General features: G+C 41.0%; 4 protein-coding genes and 1 long non-coding RNA gene across 10 annotated transcripts in view; 3 read left to right on the forward strand and 2 right to left on the reverse strand.

Moving 5' to 3' along the window:
* Positions 1-17940, reverse strand: part of LOC6727226 (5'-AMP-activated protein kinase subunit gamma-1) — a 57108-nt gene extending 39168 nt beyond the window's left edge. The window contains exons 1-2 of one of the 6 annotated variants that reach the window (XM_016175794.3): positions 17796-17940; positions 17507-17661 (exon numbers count right to left, since the gene is read on the reverse strand). In XM_016175794.3, the coding sequence (XP_016033731.1) occupies positions 17507-17661; positions 17796-17940 (300 nt within the window). Of the gene's footprint in view, positions 1-15271; positions 15500-16457; positions 16626-17506; positions 17662-17795 lie in introns of those variants that run through there. The other 5 variants (XM_016175792.3, XM_016175787.3, XM_039295729.2 and 2 more) reach the window with 5 other exon arrangements.
* Positions 4767-7841, forward strand: LOC6727228 (sensory neuron membrane protein 1). Its single transcript, XM_002102584.4, has 7 exons — positions 4767-4983; positions 5043-5200; positions 5267-5414; positions 5877-6131; positions 6191-6697; positions 6758-6936; positions 6996-7841. The coding sequence occupies exons 1-7, from the start codon at positions 4873-4875 to the stop codon at positions 7291-7293; spliced, it is 1656 nt and encodes a 551-aa protein (XP_002102620.3). The 5' UTR covers positions 4767-4872; the 3' UTR covers positions 7294-7841.
* On the reverse strand, positions 7664-10086 carry LOC27208185 (toll-like receptor 7). The gene has a single exon (XM_016183792.3). The coding sequence runs from the start codon at positions 9209-9211 to the stop codon at positions 7925-7927; it is 1287 nt and encodes a 428-aa protein (XP_016033734.1). The 5' UTR covers positions 9212-10086; the 3' UTR covers positions 7664-7924.
* On the forward strand, positions 11918-13781 carry LOC27206458 (leucine-rich repeat-containing protein 15). Its single transcript, XM_016176320.3, has one exon. The coding sequence runs from the start codon at positions 11969-11971 to the stop codon at positions 13628-13630; it is 1662 nt and encodes a 553-aa protein (XP_016033735.2). The 5' UTR covers positions 11918-11968; the 3' UTR covers positions 13631-13781.
* LOC123327314 lies at positions 17148-17979 on the forward strand. Its single transcript, XR_006541966.1, has 3 exons — positions 17148-17317; positions 17370-17681; positions 17771-17979. It is a non-coding gene; the product is annotated as an uncharacterized LOC123327314 (long non-coding RNA).
* Positions 17980-19698: the final 1719 nt, after the last annotated feature.

The raw sequence follows: 19698 nt of genomic DNA on the forward strand, positions 1-19698 counted from the left end.
TATAAGCAAATCGTTTCCAAGCAACAAGTGGCGGAATCGTGGCTAAAACCGAGTGGGCCCAACCCAAAACAAACCCCTCTAACTCCCCACCAAAATCACCCAACGAATACAAACCGCGAGTTGTGTAATCGAGCATATGGCGTACGCATCTAATAGATACCAACCGCAATTAATGGCAATTAGATACAAATGTATCTGGTATCCGTGCATATGCTAATGTCAGCGCCTGTTTTGCGGTCCTCGGCTGACGGAGATGGTGACGCACTTTTGCTGGTTGAGTCACAGCCTAAAAGATTGAACCCTTGATTTTTCCAGTTCTGAGCCGAAGATACAACGCTACATTTCACGCTCGTTTCGCTGGAATTTCGCTGGGCTAGAAAATTCGCATTAATTACCGGGCACGTTATTTCCTCTGACTCAGTTCAGAAACACGACCGATTGCAATGTATCTGTATCCAATGGATACTAGCATGCGATTGTACGACCCCCAAAGCTCCGCCCTGCACTTAATTGCATAACTGATTCAATTGTAGTCAGCTGATCGCTTGGCATATGTATCTATTAATTATTAGCCATAGCCAGCCCAGCCAGATTGACCCGCCGGCCCGCTTGTATCTATGTATCTCTCTGTCCGCTTTATCCGAGTATCTTTGCATCTGCGGCCGACTGTGCCAGACAAACTGGCGTCTCTGCCTTGTGACTTTTAGTGGTTAATATTATTTAGTCATGCAGTGGAACTAAACAATATTTTCTTCTAGATTTTAAGCATTTGAAAGCGAATACGTGACACTCCTTTGCATTTTTCGCTCATTTCCATTTCGAATTTCTAACGCATTGTTTGCACTTGGTTTGCCAACAGCGAATGCATATCGCACTCAAGCATTGAACTCTCGTCACGTAATCGATATTATTGTTTAATGGACGAAACCGCACTGCCAAACCAGCTGCTTGATTTTGCGATACAAAACAGCAGTTGAAAGGCAACCGCAAAAATATCACAAGCTAACTTTTAGCAACAAAGAAAACTCGGCGACGACGACGACAATAATTAATCGAAATGCAAACGCTAAATTGGCATTCAAACAATTTTCTGTTTCATTTAGGCATCTTAAATATCCCCCGAGCAGCAAATAAAATATAAATGCATTTTTACCGCATATATCTGTTGGAGAGGTCACCCAGTTTTGCGATTTTAATTATCAAAAGCTCCAATGGGCGGTACAATAAAATATTATGAAAATGCTAAATACAGTGGCATAATACCCTATTATTAGTTAGACGAATTCTTAAAAAGCTAGAAAGGCATTTCAAGTATCAAGTATTGTTATTCTTTGACAATTCTACGAAGACCAAATAAATCCTTTCCCGTTCTTAACTTAGTTAATAAGTAATGAAAGTAATTTTAAAGGTATTATAACCTCCAAACAAACCTTCCATTTTTATAGTATATTTGACTGCAATTTGCACACTTATAAACTTTTAAGTTTTTCAAAGCTGCTTCCTCAACTTAGTCGTTTTATATACCATATCAGGCCTATCTCTGAAATACACAGTACCACTGAATAAATGCATTTAAATATACTAAATGCATTTGCTGTGCTGACTTTGGCACTTGATATTAGGCTGGTGCACAAGCAAACAAATGAATATACATTCTATATATGTACATATATATGTACATCGAGTGGGCTGTAATTGCTGTTAAATGATGTAGGATGCCAGCTGCTCAAGGCACCTTCACATCCACAAGTGATTGAATGATCGTCACTCGGTTCTTTGGAGGCTTATGCAATCAATCCGTTGACACGCTCACGTGCTCCCTGTCCCCCAGTAGATGATTCACATCACTCGGCTGATAGTGCAAATGTCACTTGCTTTCCATCGACTTCGAGCGATTCATTAAACGCTGTCAGGCGGAACATTGATATTCCATTCAATCGTCGTAGGGAGTGAGAATCAAGTAGGTGGGCTGGCTGGACGTTTAGAAAGCGAATCCCACAAGGTTGAAGACATTTCCGCCTCAAGACAAGAGCTCCAACTCCGTGGCAAGTGCGTTGGAAAATTAGCACTGCAATGCCAGTGGGAGGGGGAGATTCAAGTGGGTGGAGGAGCATCGTGGGATTTCGCAGCTTCCTGCTAATTGCAAACTTTTCCACTTTCAAGTTGCCGCCAATTACAACTCGTTTGCGGAGCTATAAACTTATGGATTTTGCCATGTGTGTGGGAGGGAGACTCTAAATTGGAGCTGCCACTTTTGAAATGCTTAAAGAAATTAATTTGATTAAGTTAATATGCTAACTTTCCACTTTGTATAGTTGTAAAATTGAATAATAAACACAGAACACTGATCAGATTACCACACTAAATAGTTAGCATAATTAAATCGCCTTTTTATTGCCTATCAAAGTTCTTTTCAATGAATAAGATAGTTTTGAATGAATGTATGTTTAATGCGTACTTCAAAAGATGTAAATCCCAATAATACCATTTATACCCAACCAGAAACATTGATATTGTCATGGAGTTGTCAGAAAAAATGATTATCATAATCAAATTATTCTATATTACTGCCCATTTAAGTTGTTTTCAACGATTAAGGCAGTTTGCCATGAGAACAACATGTTTGCAACGCTTGGCAGTTTAATATCATTATTAATCAACCAACGACATCGGTTATGACAACGTATTTTCAGACAACGATTTAAGGTTGCGTACTTAAGACAAATTGCATTGCTGTAAAATGTACTGTAACTATAAAGATAAAGATAAAATCATCACGCTTGTCGAAATATTTGAAGACTTCATCAAAATAGCCCATAAAAAGAAACGTGTAAACAGGGTAATTTATTCAAATCGATCAATGAATATTATACTGGTACTAGGTTTGGCTTTGGAAAACGTATTTTGAATACCCATTTCTTGTCTTAAAACCCAAGAAGTAAGTACCCAGATCAAATTTATCTCAATCTTAAGCCCCTTGAGCACTTTGGCGTTTTCAAAACTATTTGGGGCAGCAATAATTGGCAGCATGAAATGAAATTGAGAATTTCCTCTTTCGCCTCAAGCTCGCACGTAATCAAATTGTTGGCTACGCTGGCACTTCATTTTCCATTTCAATTTTCATTCGCTCAGCAGAAAATCGAAGAAACCTGGGCGAACATACTGAACCTTATGGCAAAGTATCTGTATCTGAACGATCGGCTGCCGTTGTCAAGCGCGCTTCAATTTGCGTTTTCTGTGTCATTTTCCTCCGGCGAGCTGTCTGTCTGTCTGTCTGTCTGTCTGTCTGTTTTACATATATGTTTCGCGACTCAAGTCAACTCAACCCAACTCGACTCGATGGCGAAGTCACGTGTTTGGGTTTTGGCATTGTTTAAGTTGTTTCTCTGTCTTTAGTTTTCTTGTTTATTTTTTTCAGTTTTTTGTTTTGTGCCATTGTTATGCATTATGTTTTGCACTCGATTTCAGTTTCGATTTCTGTTTGTGTCAACAAACGGCCAACTGAAGGGGCGTAGCCGGGCCCAGTTACCCGGTCAAGGTAGCAGAGCATCTAACTCAAATGGATTTATTGGCTAATTGAAGAATGCTTTACGCACTACAAATATTCAGATTAGAAGGCAACGAAAATATTTCAGATTATATGGATACTTCATAGATATTTGATCATTTGGTTTGAGAAAAAGTTCAAAGTTAAATAAAAACCATTATAAAGAGCATTTACTGTTTGTATAGTGAAGTTTTTTTAGTCGATGCTCAGTTTTAAAAGTATCTTTTGAAGGCTTGACTGTGAAGACATAATGAAAATGGATACTAGCACTTATGCCTTTACAAAACTGAACTGGCTCTAGCTTAGAATATGATGACCTTATAGCGAATAAGTTATAAATTTCTTGAAAGTTAATAAATAAAATATATCCACCAAATGCTTCCTAAATATAACGTAAGTATAATAGAAATACTCTTTTCACTCAAATTCCTATCAAACCTCGAGAGTCTGGCTTACTCTTTCCTTAATTAGCCATCAACACTTGTTCGCCTTGAAATTGGAAAACGTAATTGCCGCAATTAGGGAAGAAAAGTTTCCAAGGAGAGGTAACAAGTGCTAATAGTGGAATATAGGCCAGGTGTCGCATAAGTCATTTCGAAATTCAATTACAGAAGTATAGAAATAAGTTCTACAAGTCCAAGTGCATAACGTTTAGGTAGGTGATAGTAGGTTCTTTGGATAGCTAATGCGTATCTATGGTTTATGATGTTTGCTATTTTCAATTTCAAAACCAAAATGGGTGAAATGATGGTTGTAAATGTGAATATTCCTTCAACTTCCCCTAAAGAAAGGCAATTAAATTATCTTGTTTATATTTGTAGCCCAAATTCATTTCAATGCATTTCAGCCCAGAACGGACCGCTAAGATCGTTCAACCGGCATCCGTTTTTGGGCTATGCGAACAATTAAGTCAGATTGCCATGGGTGCACGATCCAAACGACTTGATGACGAGGGTCCAGATGAACAAAAGCCAGTTAAACCGCATTCGTGCGTCCGACTATGGCCGAAACTGCGTGGAGTGTAGAGCGTAGAGTGGAAACAATTTATAATACTCAAATACATGCAATTATTGATTTTATAAGTAATGCCGTGTTATCTGATTGTTTTGCCATCCGGCCTGCCGCCTCCTCAACCGCAAATGCTGCTCGGGTTGAGCGAAAAATATTCGCACGTTTCGTCCAATTTGAGGAGGGGATTCCGGACTCCAGTGTGGAGACGATTCAGTTGCGTCGCGACTGTGAAAGCCTCAGGTCTTCAGCTCGAAGGAGGCAATCGGATTGAAAGGATTTCCGTGCACGAGTCGAGATCGAACCATTGGCCAGAGATGCAAGTACCTCGGGTCAAGCTCCTCATGGGCTCGGGAGCCATGTTCGTCTTTGCCATCATCTATGGCTGGGTTATCTTTCCCAAAATTCTCAAGTTTATGATATCGAAGGTGGGAGCGATGAAGGATTTATATCCGGCTTAAATGTAATAGATGCTTTTCCCAAATAGCAAGTAACTCTAAAGCCCGGATCGGATGTTCGGGAACTCTGGTCCAATACTCCATTCCCCCTGCATTTCTATATCTACGTTTTCAACGTTACCAATCCGGATGAGGTGTCCGAAGGAGCTAAGCCACGGCTACAGGAAGTGGGTCCCTTCGTTTTCGAGTGGGTTTCTATATATTGGATTGTGTAGGATAGCAAGTAACTAACACTGTTTCTCCCTGCTTTGAGTGAGTGGAAGGACAAGTATGATTTGGAGGATGATGTCGTAGAGGACACGGTCAGCTTCACCATGAGGAACACCTTCATTTTCAACCCAAAGGAGTCGCTGCCACTTACGGGCGAGGAGGAGATTATCCTGCCGCATCCCATAATGCTGGTAATTTTCTAGTAGTTTATTTTTTTTAAATTATACATGGTAATTAAGTCACAAAGATGTTGTTCTTAAACATTTTCGGTAATAGAACCAAATTCTTCCATATCTTCATATCAGCTAAATCCCATTTGTTATACCTTACTAAAAATGGTTTGTAAATTCAAAATCAACACTCACTGCATCAGTGACTTTATAGCAATCGCTGGGAATTAGAAATTCTGGTCAGAGCTATGGAAAACTGCACTTAAGGCGCCAGCTAATGACCACGTGGCCCATTGTTAGCCAAGTGAATTATGCAAATCGCATTCCCAGCCCCAAAATAGCAGCCACAAAACAAAATTAACCCATTAAGAGTCATAGAAATGGATTTCAGAATGGCGTCTTTTGTGTTTTGTAATTCAAAGCTGAAATTAGTCTGAGATTTATTGGCGGCGATTATATGTTTTTCCCCTTTAAATTTTACAGCCTGGCGGCATTTCGGTTCAAAGGGAAAAGGCTGCCATGATGGAGCTGGTTTCCAAAGGATTAAGCATTGTCTTTCCGAATGCCAAAGCCTTTTTGAAAGCTAAATTTATGGATTTGTTTTTCCGCGGCATCAACGTAGATTGCTCCTCGGAAGAATTCTCCGCCAAGGCGCTCTGCACGGTGTTTTACACGGGAGAAGTTAAGCAGGCCAAACAAGTGAATCAAACGCACTTTTTGTTCTCGTTTATGGGTCAGGTGAGTACTTGATTACTACTACTTAAGTGACTGAAGTTTCAATTAACATCGAACAACAGGCCAATCACTCGGATTCTGGGAGATTCACAGTCTGTCGCGGAGTGAAGAATAACAAAAAGCTTGGAAAGGTGGTGAAGTTCGCCGACGAACCGGAGCAAGACATTTGGCCAGATGGCGAGTGCAACAACTTCGTGGGCACTGATTCCACGGTTTTTGCACCGGGCTTGAAGAAGGAGGATGGTCTGTGGGCATTCACGCCGGATTTGTGTAGATCCCTGGGCGCTTATTACCAGCACAAGTCATCCTACCATGGCATGCCATCGATGAGATACACCCTGGATTTGGGGGATATACGTGCCGATGAGAAGCTTCATTGTTTCTGCGAAGATCCCGAAGATCTGGACACGTGTCCGCCCAAGGGCACTATGAACCTGGCGGCCTGTGTGGGAGGTCCGTTGATGGCATCAATGCCACATTTCTATCTGGGCGATCCAAAACTGGTTGCAGACGTTGATGGTCTTAATCCTAATGAAAAGGATCATGCTGTCTACATAGACTTTGAACTTGTAAGGAACCACATAGTTTCATTGATATACATATATATTATCTATTTCTACTCCCTCCAGATGTCTGGAACACCTTTTCAGGCTGCCAAGCGTTTGCAGTTTAACCTGGACATGGAGTCAGTGGAGGGCATAGAACCCATGAAGAATCTGCCCAAGCTGATATTGCCCATGTTTTGGGTGGAGGAGGGCGTGCAGTTGAACAAGACCTACACGAACTTAGTAAAATACACACTATTTTTGTAAGTTGGAATCTACATAATTAAGAGAAATTATATAACTTATGTTACTAACTTTTCAGGGGCTTAAAAATCAACTCAGTCTTGCGCTGGTCCCTCATTACTTTCTCCCTGGTGGGCCTGATGTTTTCCGCCTATCTTTTCTACCACAAGTCCGACAGTTTGGACATAAACAGCATCCTCAAGGACAACAACAAGGTAGACGACGTGGCCAGCACGAAGGAGCCCATGCCTCCAGCCAATCCAAAGCAATCTTCTACTGTGCACCCTGTTCAGTTGCCCAATACTCTGATTCCCGGCACGAATCCCGCCACCAATCCAGCTACCCATCTGAAAATGGAGCATCGGGAGCGCTACTAATCCCCCAAATGGCGATCTCCAGCGATCTCTGCACCATAGTCGTAGTCCACTGCACCTGTGTAGTCCAACATGAGCTAATAAACCGAGACAGATCTAAGCACATTCGTCTGGGAAACTGGTCGCTGGCCAATGGAGTGATCGCTAATCGATGACCGCTGATCGCAGATGACAAGATCTGTGCGCTCCACTGACACCGATCATCGTGGATTCAGTTAAAAAAAAACGCAAAACCAGCTATTGAAGTTCGAGTTCAGCGATCACAAGAGTCTGTGAATTGACAAATCGTTTTTAAACAATGGCTGCAATGTTTGCAAACCGAAAACAATTGCAGAGACAGGCGGAAAAGTTAAAGTGAAAATATCTACTTGTATAGCGTTGATTAATGATTTGTAAACAGTATGCAAAAATTACACTTTTTTAATTAATTTTAATGAAGACGAATTATAAGTACTTGTTCTGTTGGCCCCTTAAAGCGAAGTGCTTGTAATTGTAAATGTAAAATCAAACAAAGAGGGGGCAAATAAATGGTATTTGTTTGGCTTAATGTATGCAGTTTCGTTTATGTAATATTTTCTCATTAGTATAAATACGTAGGAATTTTAAAGCTATTTCCCATTTAATAGATGAATTTCTATGCCATTCCACATCCCATTGGCCCTCGAGGATCGCCAACTAATCGATCTTCCAGGATGGTTGTGTCCTTAGGCAGTTCGACGAACTCCAACAGATCCGCCAACTGACCGCAATTGAGTTCCGCTTCCTCGACAAAGAAATCCTCATCCAGATCCTTGATAAAGATCTCCCTTCCCTTCTCGTGACTTATCTCCAAGTAGTTGAGATCCTTCAGATGGGGCAGCATGTCCATGTGATCCGAGGTCAAGTTGTCGTAGGTGAAGCTCAATCTTTCCAATCCCTTGGCTGAGGTGATTTTGGGTAAATCCGCGAGATTTACAATGCCCGTAACATCCAAGTCGACTAGTTTACTGGCCTTGGACAGAAAGTCAAGTCTATACAGATTGGTATTGGCCAAGTAGAGATGCTCCAGATCCTGGGGCTGCGAAATCTTCAACTCACTCAGATTCGGGTTAGTCTCTAGTTGGACACCAATCACTAGTCCATCCAACTCCACTGACTCAAGATCACAATTGGTGGCCTCCAGCTCATTGATTTTAGCTGATAGATGAAGACTTTTGAGTTGGGGATTAAACGAGAGCGAGAGGTGATCTATTTCACTATATATATTGAAAGGAATCCGCTCTAGTTGATTACTTCGGGCTGAGAATTCTGACAAGTGTTTCCGCTGATCCCGGAAAAGTTCACCAGGCAGTTCCCTCAGCTGATTACTGTCCAGATTGATGGATTTAAGCGATCCCAGTTGTGAGAAGAGGTGCTGGGATATAGTGATTAACCGATTGTTGGATAAGTTGATCTTTTGAAGGCTCTTCAGGGGCCGAAATATGGTTGTGGGCAGATCCTCCAGTTGATTGTCCGATAAGTTGAGTTCCTCCAGTTGGGTGGCCAATTCAAAGGTGTTGCTATCCAAAACTCGCAGGGCATTTCCTCCAAAATTCAATCTTTTCAAGTTCTTGGCACCCTCAAAACATACACTTTCAATTCGCTGAAGCTCACACTCCAATACATGGAATTCCACAAGTTGAGGAAGGTTCAGAAAGATTTTTCTCGGCAAATTGGCCAATTGGGAACTGTGAAGAACGAGAGATTCGTACTTTCTCAAATTTTTAGTCACACTTTCTGAGAAGTAGGCAACTTCTGAAGCAGAAGGGTATCTCAAGTTCGTGCACGTATTTTCGCGGCAATCCAAAGTTTTAATTGCAATTTCCTCGAGTTTTAGTGACTCACAGGTCGCGCGAGCAATCACAGCGATTAAAATATAGTTCAGATAGTTTAGCATCCGCATCTTGGCTTCAGAAGACTGAGCCAAAAACTGGCTTGGGGGGCATTTTAATACAAAACCAGAACACAACCTTCAGAAACCACCCAAAAAAAAAAGACGAAAACAGGTCTTTAGGCGCTAGTTTGTTTGTTTGTTTTTTTTGTTTTTGTGTGGACCCACTCCACAATCTGGTTCGATTTTTGTTAATAAAATTTTATTGTTCCTCTCAATGAATGTATTTGCTTTGTTTTTGCTTCTCCGCTTAGCTGGGGAATATTATCAGGCTTTTGGCATAATACCCAACCGATAAGCACGATCTCGCGATCCTCCACTTCATAACGCATACTCGCAGTTATGACTTATAGTTTATGGCCCAGTTGTGCCAACTGATATGGGATGGCTGCTGTTTTGTGGACGGAGTACTGACATTGCAAAAGTATGCCAATGTATGGCTACATTGCGTCTGGCCAGTCGCTCTGATAATCATGGGAATGGCCCACGGCAGTTACTTTAGATTAACATCATTTGATGGCCTAAGGTTTAGACTGCATATGGTGTTGATTTGAACGTGTCATCTTGAACTATCTCAGCTCATAATCTACACTTTTCTAGCGTGATTTCTTATCTTTAAAGCGTATAATGTATTTCCCCGCATTTGCTGCATCTAATTAAGCTATAAATATGATCATAAAATCAGTCTACAGTGATATAAACTAACTTGTTTCCTAGCCAAAAGTGGATATTATTTATAAAGCCATAGTTATTGAAAGCATTTCCGCCTTAGAACAAATTTACAAAAGCACTTGGACATAAACTCGCCTATTTTAATGGCAATTAGCTCATTTTCCAGTTATATCACCACCTAGTTCGTCATCGGGTGGCACAACCTTTGAATATCCTGAGCATTTAGCGTTCGAATGACCAATAAACCCAATGAAATAAATCAAGTGCCATAAACTTGAAGGCGCCATATAAAAGCACCCACAATAGCGGCAAAAAATGGGGCGCAATATGCTAATTTATATATTTCTATATCGCATTTGTTTACACTGCTAAACTATTGGGTGAATTTGATTTGAATAAACTACAGACGGCGGGGACAAAGTCTGTACAGAGAAAAAAGCCTGGTAATTCTCACTCTTTTTTTTCTTTTATTTCTCGAAACTTGTATGCAAAGTAATTGCGGCAAATTGAATTCAACAAAGGGGGGCACACAGGCGAAAAAGTGAAAAAAGACGCTAAACGAAGTCATGCCGTTTCAATTGAGATACAATACAGCTACAATAGATACAGATACAGCTATGGCAAATGCCCTGCAAAGAACAAAAGCCGTCTTGAGTCGAGTAATTTAAAAGCCATTGGCTTATAATAAGCCCAGTGCAAACAGGCAGATCAATTGTGATACATAAAGTGGAAAAAATTAGCCATCAATATTCAAATTGTTTGTTTGCCCAGGCGGCCAAAGCCGAGGAAATCCCAACGCAAACGAATGGAAAATTAATTTTTTAACATTTCAACAAGCGTATAAATTTGTTTGCATACAAATTAATAAGGCTCTACCTGTCATAATCTTTTTGTTTTCGCCCGCTAAGCTGCAACTGGCAAATTGAACGACTGAAAGCAGGTTGAACGTGTTCTCAAACCGCTGGCACGTCGATATATTGGCTAAATATTTTACACATTTTTCCACTGACATGTCACCACTTTGCAGGCGAAAGTTCTGGGTTCGCTTAATTTACGAATGTTTTCGTGTAAAGTTGCCTACATTCTTGCCGATCATCGTTGAGCCCAGGGCAAAAATGATTGTTTAAAAATAAGAATAGGAATAAATAAATAAATAAATAACAAGCCGTTAACGGAAGTTCATTTGCTCTTATCAAACCGAAACTCAAATGCCCTCCACTGAATTGTTCGCCTGATAAATAATGAGTCATTCGGGCAATAATCAGCAAAAATATACAACGCGAGGCAGTGCCAACAAAATGCTAAATGGCTGTTGTGTAAATTATATAGAACGTATTTTAAGCAACGTTTCCACGCGCCTATTTTTCGATGGTAAAAGCCATTTGGGCCCCAGTGAAAATACCCTTACATAAAAATGGGCGAGTGTCTGGCCTCATGTCCACTTATCAGCAGCCAAGAGATTTCCACCTTTTGTTCAGCAAATCGCTAAGTAAACACTTCATGATAAGAGAACACACTGCGACTGTTTGGAATTGCTCCACAGATATTGTACAATGTTTTGCTTTTCGAACTCTGTGAGTTTTGAATGGAGCCAACAGAGCGAGAACTTCCATAGAGCAGCAAAAAATAATGAATAATAAATGGAAAAGCACAGACAAGTGTCAAAATAATGATGAGTACAAAACCAACCCGATTTTCATCTCTCACATACAGCAAAAGACGTTATTTTCATCTCTCACATACAGCAAAAGACGTTAATTTCTTTCAAAAAGTAGTTTCCTCAAATAATTCTAATTAAATCTGTTAATTAGTCAGCGGCGATTTCCAAAGCATCTCAATTCTTCGATGTGGAAATAATATTTCAATACGATTTTCAAAAAAATCCCCTGCCTTACACTTTTGAAACGAACTGTGCCCGCCACAGATGAACCATATTTATTTTCGCAAAATCAGAACACCATGAATAGAATGGGATGGCAATTATATAGAACTGATGATCGTTATTTGAGCATTATAGAGGAGCTTATCTGGCCAGGCGTTTGGCGGTCATCGTTTGGAATCAGTTTCAGGTCGAACGCGAATCGTGGAGCACGCCAAATGTACGTCCGGAATTGTCTGCCGTTCCTCTGGAGCACTTTGCTGATCTCATTGGCGGCCACAGCTGGTGCGGATGAGGACCCGGATGCTGATGTGGATAGTGGGCCATCTAAAATAGTGCTGGTCTCCAGCTTGGAAGGTCATTGCCAGACGGAGGGCAAGGTGACCAGCTGCAGGGGCTTTGAGTTTGCGGGAGAGGATGAGAAGGCCACCTTTGATCTGCCGACTGAGGTGCGGATTGCCGAAGATGGCACCACCTACGAAGTGGGCGATGAGGAGCAATCGCGAACCCTGATCTTCGAGAACTGCACCTTCACAAACTTTCCCCTGCGCTTATTTTACACACTGGAGGTCAGTGAGCTGGACATGCGCAGCTGTGGCATCCGCTTCATTTACTGGGAGAACTTCTCCATTGGTGCGGATAAGCTGGTGATCCTTCTGCTCAGCGACAATCACATCGAAGTGCTGCCCACGAAAACCTTCAGGGGAGCAGGAAACTTGGAGTTTCTCTTCCTGAATCGCAATAAACTAGGCAGACTGCAGGCGGGTGCGTTTGATAATCTCCTGAAGCTGCAGTACCTGGATCTCACGGATAATCGCCTGGAAGATTTACCCGCGGACGTATTTGCCGGACTGAAGAGTCTGCGGCACGTGGGCCTGGCCGGTAATCAACTGACCACCATTGAGAGCGATTTATTTGCCCACAATCCGGACCTTTTGTCGGTCGCCATGCAGAACAATCGACTGCGGGAGGTGGGCGAGTACGCCTTTCGATCCAGCGGACGACACCATCAGATGCAGTACGTGGATCTATCGAATAACCCCGAGCTGGTCGTGCTACTGCTGAACATTAATGCCACCAATCTGACCGTTCGCAATTGCTCGCTGGACCGTGTCAATTTGTACGGATCGGTGACGAATGTCGACCTGAGCGACAATCGCGTGCGGGAGCTGTACTTTCCCGCCTCCGAGGCCCTGGAGCACTTGGTGCTGCGCAACAACTCGCTGGTTCAGCTGGCGTCGTTGAGCCGCGTGCCCAGACTCCGGCACCTGGATGTGGCGGACAATCCGAGCCTGGGTCAGTTGCCCGACGGTTGGCGGACGCCACATCTGGAGATGCTGGTGCTGCGGAACACGGGCCAGGTGGAACTGCCGCTGGAGGCGTTGCAGGGTATGCAAAATCTGCAGAAACTGGACATATCCGGCAATAATCTGACGGAAATCGATCCAACCGCGTTCCCCACTCTCACGCAACTAACTCACTTCTATATTCATGGCAATAACTGGAACTGCTTCAGCCTGAGAAACATAATGGATGTGCTCATCCGTGCCAATGGCATTGCCTATACCGTGGATAACTACGATCCGGATTACCCGGGGGAATACTTTCACGGAATAGCCTGCATGTATCGCTTGCCAGAAAAAGAGGGTGTGGACTCCTCCTCCTCGGAAATCTCCGCCAGCGTGGAATCCTCGCCCATAACAAGTAGTTCTGATACCAGCGAGGTGGACAAACTGCGCGATGAACTCAAAGCGGTGGTGCAGCACTTTGATTCCAAGTTCGATTTGATGTTCAGTAAACTGGCCCAATTGAATGAACAAATTCAGGCCTTTGAAGTGCTCAACAAAACAGTTTGGAGTCAAGTGACCTTGTCCGTCTGAAGTTGTAAAATATGGCCCATTTTTTATGTGATCAATACATTTTTAAAGCTTTACAATTATATGTATACACATATATAATTAAATTATTTTCTAAAGCTTTTCAACATTAAACATACAAACATTCGATCTAATAAATAAATAATGTTTTAAATTTGTGTTTTTTATCAGTAATATGCCAAATTGGAACCACAATCTAATAAAACCGGAAGGCTTTTCGACTTTTTTTTTAGATTTAGTTCCCTAGAATAACATTTTTTTTACCCCCATTCAATTTCTAATCTTCAAATGAATTTCTGCTTCATTTCCTTGCTGATTTTGCATTCTCAACACAAAAAAACCAATGCAATTTGCAACATGAGCACATCTAGTAAATATTTATTGCTCACTGTGTCGTATACGTAGAATAATATTTAAACAATAATATTGATTTTCGAGCAAAGCAAAGTTGGGACGTTGTGTTCCCTTTCTGAAAGATATTGAAAGAGGTTCGTTCAACTCGGGCTGGCAAACAAAATGGAAAAACGAGAAGAAAACTGGAGGGCGAAGACAAGATTGTGGGGCTCGGAGAACTTGAGTAATTGAACAAAGTCAAGTCAATTACAAAACCAATATTTTCGGAAACTAAACAACAATATTGAATTCGATCGAATGGGCCAGAAACCCAGTTATTTATTGCCATCTGCTAATGCCAACAGTTTTAATTATTTATGCTTTTCTCCTACGATTCGCTTGCTCGCACATTTATGGCTAACTAATTGCTAAGATAACCAAACAACAGTTTCGGTTTCAGTGCAGCCACTTCCAAAGGACGGAAAGTAAAAACAAATCCGATTCCACGGATCTCGACGATCACTGGCCGATCTGCTGATCCGGAGTATCGTGTGCATGTGATTAGGAATAAATCCACACATATGTGTATTCATTCGAACACGAGTTTCAAATACGTTTTGTGTACATTGGCAGTGCAATTTTTGTTTTAAGATAATTGGCACACAAATCGTGCCAGCTGTAAGTGCGAACATTCAATTTAACCATAAAGTGCGACTAACTGGGACTTCTAGTAGTTGTATCCGCAGATCAAAGTTCGAAATTTCCTCGTTGCCAACTTCAGTGGCTATCATTCGCTTGGAGTGTGCTTACTTAATTAGTCAATGTCTAAAATGTAGTAGGCATCGTGATAAGGTACTTTTACATTTAAAGAAAGCCACTCACGATTTTATAACCATAATTTAAATAAGTTTCGACAAAAAAATCGTAATAAGAATTGAGGTAAGACCCTTTGAAATGTTATTATATATTTATACTGTTATTCCTGTTATTAATACTGTTATTCACTATCTATTACATAATTGCTCGTTTTTATTAAAGCTTTTCTAAACATTAAACATTTAATAAAATTGCTTGAAAATTCCGAAAATCTAATTATGAAGACAAAAGTCTCGGCGATTTTTGGGTATTTTCCCAGCGTCGCCGCCAGCTGGGGGAATTTCCCACCCACTCAACTTAGTCACCGAAAAGGCAGAGGAAAAGATTCGGGGAAAATCAAACGTCAAGCGCTCATATCAACACAAAAAGAAAATAAAGGCAGTGAAGTAAATCAGGTTTTCGATAATTTCAGAAAGAAAATAAATTGGCACCCACCTTTTGTGTTTATTTATCAGTAATTGGATGTGTTTCTGATTCGCGCTGGCAGATTGCAGAATCACAATTGTCGAATTTCGGTTAAAAAATTAATTTAACAGGCTCACGGACACAGGAACGCATACAGACATCCGCACTCACGTACACACTAACACACATTCACGTTCACCTGAACGGGTGGAAAACAAAACTTTTGTAAACAATTTCGCGATTAGGCATTTAGCTGCGCTAAGAAATTATTGTAAATAAGAAGAGACGTAACGAATTAGCTGGTTGTGTTGGCGCATTATACGTATATATATATGTTATGTGTGTATATTCAGAGATTAGAGCGAAATTATAATGACTACTTTTCGCTGGATGTCCAAACACTTTCGAGGTGTTGACTTTTCAGATTAGATTACAGCACTCATTTCACTCGGCTAATTATCAGCCATTTTGTTCAACACCAAATAAATCACAAAACACGAAAACAGCAGCAACAACAACCGAATCGATCTTAATAAAAGCAAAGAATGCGAGCCATAAAAATCAAAAATCAAAATGAAAATTTATTCGTGCGCGCGCTTCCACTTTGGACTCGACTTTCCAATTGGAACACGCACCAAAGCTGATCGGACAATGGAAGGGGCGAGAAGAAGAAGAGGAGTAGCAGGACGATGTTGTGTTTGCCACTTTTTATTAAGAATCTAAACCATTACTGCGCGAAACACAGCCAGAAACTCGCACAAAACAAAAACAGAAGAATAGCAAATCTGGGCAAATAAAAGTATTTGTCCGTGGAAAATTTCCAAAACGTTTCTGTCGCTCTTTCCAGCGACGCCATGGGTTTGTTTGTATGCGTAACAGCTGATCGCCGATTATTGATTTTTTATATGGATGTACACATGTGTGCGTATGCATGGGCTGGAAAAGTGATTAGAGGCTATTGTTTTGTGTAACAAGGAAGAAGTTTCACAATTCACTTGCGCACTCAAAAGAACAAAGATCGATTGTCCGTCGTTGCCGTTGTTGTCACTGCAATTTCTGCAATCCATTCGCGCACAATTAAAAGCTGTTCACGCAGCTTATCACAGAAGAATTTAATGGCTGAGCCGCCCACTGGCGCGGACACGCTATCCTGACACCATGCCGGAACTTGCTCTCAATTAAATTATTTATTATAAAATAGTACGAATTTATGTACATTTAATTTGCTTTGTTTTTCACTGCACTGCCGTTTTTCAACGCGAATTAAAAGTTTTTCCAAACCTCGTAATCCGCTGCGTTTTCACCAAGCAAAGTTCGCAACCTAACTCACGATTTTGGTCATCGTTATCGTTGGCGAAATCCAGCAGAAAAGGTCTTACTCTGCGCCTATCGTTATCGCTAGAGATCTTTTTACAATCCAGTTGGAATAAGAGTGACCACAACTGTAACGTTGTTTTAGTATTTTTCTATAACTCGTTATTTGCAATTATACTGAAATAATTGCATTTAAATAGTAAATTCTTAAGTGCCCATTCGCATTAATGTTTACCTAAGCCATGTCGCTACTTATTTACCATTTCATAGGTTCACTAATTGTGTAGAAGTTATTTTAAATAAAATGCGCTTTGCTACTTTCCGGCTGCGGTCACACTTAAGAAACAACGCGTTGCCAGATCGTACCGTGTTCGTAATAACAATCAGCTTTTGTCATGCACCGCCACTCTGGGCGCCAAAAGAGATATAAGTTTGAATTGCAAAAATTGCTCCGCTCTGAAAATCACGCCGAACATACTCAATATACTCAGTTTAGCTGTAAAAAAAAACTTTAGCTAGCTTCAGCTAACAAAAAACATTGACTTATATGTACATTAGCATATTCCTATTTCCATCATAGTGCTGAAATTAGAATTTATGCCCCATAAATAATCAGAACCAGTTGCCTTGACATGCCTTTCACACTTTAGTAGCCCACCCAAACTCTTTGAAACTTCAGCTAAGCCAACAAAAATCAATAAAAATGGCGCATTGCACAGAGGCCACCGAGGAGCACACAATGACGTCACCAGAAACAGCAAAGTACTAGAAATCGGAGTCGATGAATTTGCCACCATTCATGAACTTTACTTAGACCATTCCAAATAGGTCCAGGGACGCAAAAAATACATTTAAAGTACACCCGTAAATAGGCTTTCTCGATGCTGGGGGTTTTTGCTACCGTGATCAATCACTATTGGTCATAACCCAGCCGAGGAACTGGGCACTCACCTGCTCGATGTCGAAGTCCCACTCGGGCGATGGAGAACGCGCTGTTCGGCCGCCCGGCGGAGGCGTTCCCAATGCGGGGGAGCCGGCTTGGGGCTCTTCGGGAATCACGGCGAAGCGACCCCGCTGGAGGATTGGCGAAATGGCGCCATAATTAGCTGCAATGAAGAAAGAAGGGGTCAGTATTCAGCAGCATTTGACCCAAAGCTATCAATTACTTTTAACATAACGGTAATGATTACTGATATATAAACTCAAAATTTAAAGGCAAAAAAGTACCAAATCAACTTACACGTGGGCATGAGACGGAAGCGGCCAAGCGTCGTTTCGGGCGGACCCTGTGGCGTGGAGGAGGTGACACGGAAGCGGCCTCGGCGGGCGGCGGCCACGTCCTCGTAGTTGCTGCCCCCCGACGCTCCGCCGGCACTGCTCTGCATCCTGTGGCTGATGCTTCCTCGTCGGCCTCGCCGAAAACTGCAATGGAGTGTGAGAAAATCAAATCAATATTGCGCACAGGTGGCAAAGTTCTTGTTTCCTTTGACTAAAACAACTGAAACTCAATTAGGCCAATGGCATTTGAGTATGTTGATCTTTGATGGAACAAGTATATAAAAACATTTTCCGTAAATTGTCTCATATAGTTAAACAAAACTTAGATATAAAAACGCTTTTATGACCAGTAAAATTAGCCAATCAAAAGAAACAATTAAAATATATTTATATATTTATATTTACATATATGTATGTGATGCATTATACATATCTAATTTTGTATAGACTTAAACGAATTTAAATTAATAGTTAGAAATGCTCATAACCAAGTCAGCTACAGCTAGCAATTCCTAACATTACTAATACGCCACGTTGGCTCTTTGGAATGGCTCCACTTTATAGTTAGCCATCCAGCTGTTGGTTTATTTGGCTTGGTAATTCGAGTTTCGCCCCACTGTGCAGTGGTCAGAGGCAGTCGGAAAGTTGACTTTACGGGCTCATTGCACGCTAGTTTACTTCGGCTTTCTTGGCGCCTCTAAGCAGACTACATAATGTGCACATTGGCCACGCTCTTTCTCTCTCTCCGTGGAAATCATAATTGAAAATCTCGAAAAGTGCATGAACGAATTCCTTAAAAGTGTGCCACACAAGTCATTCAACTGCAGAAATATAAATATATAGGAAAAGCGGTGTGGGCTGAACAGCTGACTGAGCGCCACGCGACAACGCGGCGTATGTGTGATATTTTTGGTTGATTGCCTGGCTGCGCAGAAATAAAAACGCCAGCCAAGCATTTCACATATCTTTTATCGTTTGTTTTTATTTTCTCAATTGAATCTGTGATAAATTTCGCTAGAAACGAAATTGTTTACTCGCATGAGACACCATTTATGTGACTAATTTCCGAGCATCAAGAGGGATTTTTAATTGCCGCCAATGCTAGGCATGACAATAAAAAGCTTGGCATCTTTATAAGTAAATTGCATATATAATTTATTGAATTGCGACTAAAGTCAGCGACCTTCATATATTTAAGTAAATTTAAGCAAAGTCCTCTTTCTTTTATTTAAATTCTTTGAGAACAATCACGTTTTTCAATTCATTTATTTATTAATAAATTATATTATTAAAGAGAAAGACAAGGATTTCACAATATACGATTTCCGCGTTATTTACCTAATAAATCTTTATAACAATTGCTTTGCCTTAGCAATTGAAAAGTTGTATTGTTATTGGTTAGAAATAGTTAGTTATGAAAACTTTCACTTTATGTAAGTAGTTATTAACTTTACTTAGCATTTTTGTGTTATTTATCGTTTTGTTGCATTATTTTAACTCGATCTTTCAGCGGCTTGGCCGTAAAACGTTTGCATAACACGCACAACCAAACATGCGAATACTATATATATCGCTCATACGCCATTTGTACAGATGGTCGGTCGGAATTGACAAACTTGTGACTTTGCGTGTTTCGAAATGTTTTATAATATTTTATTGATTTTCTGCAGCTCTTTTTGCGCCCGACAAATTAACACCGAAACACTAAAACAGCACCAATAAAAAATAGCATTTAGAACGCGCTGCAAACACTTTTCGACTGAGCACTTGCAACAAAATAATAAAAACAAAGAGGCACAAAGAGAGCGGCCGACTAAGAGAATCACAGAGAGAGAGAGAGGGACGACGAGCTGCTGCGGAATTTA

Source organism: Drosophila simulans, chromosome 3R (genome assembly GCF_016746395.2).
Source record: "Drosophila simulans strain w501 chromosome 3R, Prin_Dsim_3.1, whole genome shotgun sequence".
NCBI lineage: Eukaryota > Metazoa > Arthropoda > Insecta > Diptera > Drosophilidae > Drosophila > Drosophila simulans.

Coding starts and splice junctions, on each gene's coding strand:
- LOC6727228 (XM_002102584.4), top strand. CDS start 4,873: ATGCAAGTACCTCGGGTCAAGCTCCTCATGGGCTCGGGAGCCATGTTC. Junction 5,201..5,266: donor GTGGGTCCCTTCGTTTTCGA/GTGGGTTTCTAT, acceptor CCCTGCTTTGAG/TGAGTGGAAGGACAAGTATG. Junction 6,698..6,757: donor TCTACATAGACTTTGAACTT/GTAAGGAACCAC, acceptor TACTCCCTCCAG/ATGTCTGGAACACCTTTTCA.
- LOC27208185 (XM_016183792.3), bottom strand. CDS start 9,211: ATGCGGATGCTAAACTATCTGAACTATATTTTAATCGCTGTGATTGCT.
- LOC27206458 (XM_016176320.3), top strand. CDS start 11,969: ATGTACGTCCGGAATTGTCTGCCGTTCCTCTGGAGCACTTTGCTGATC.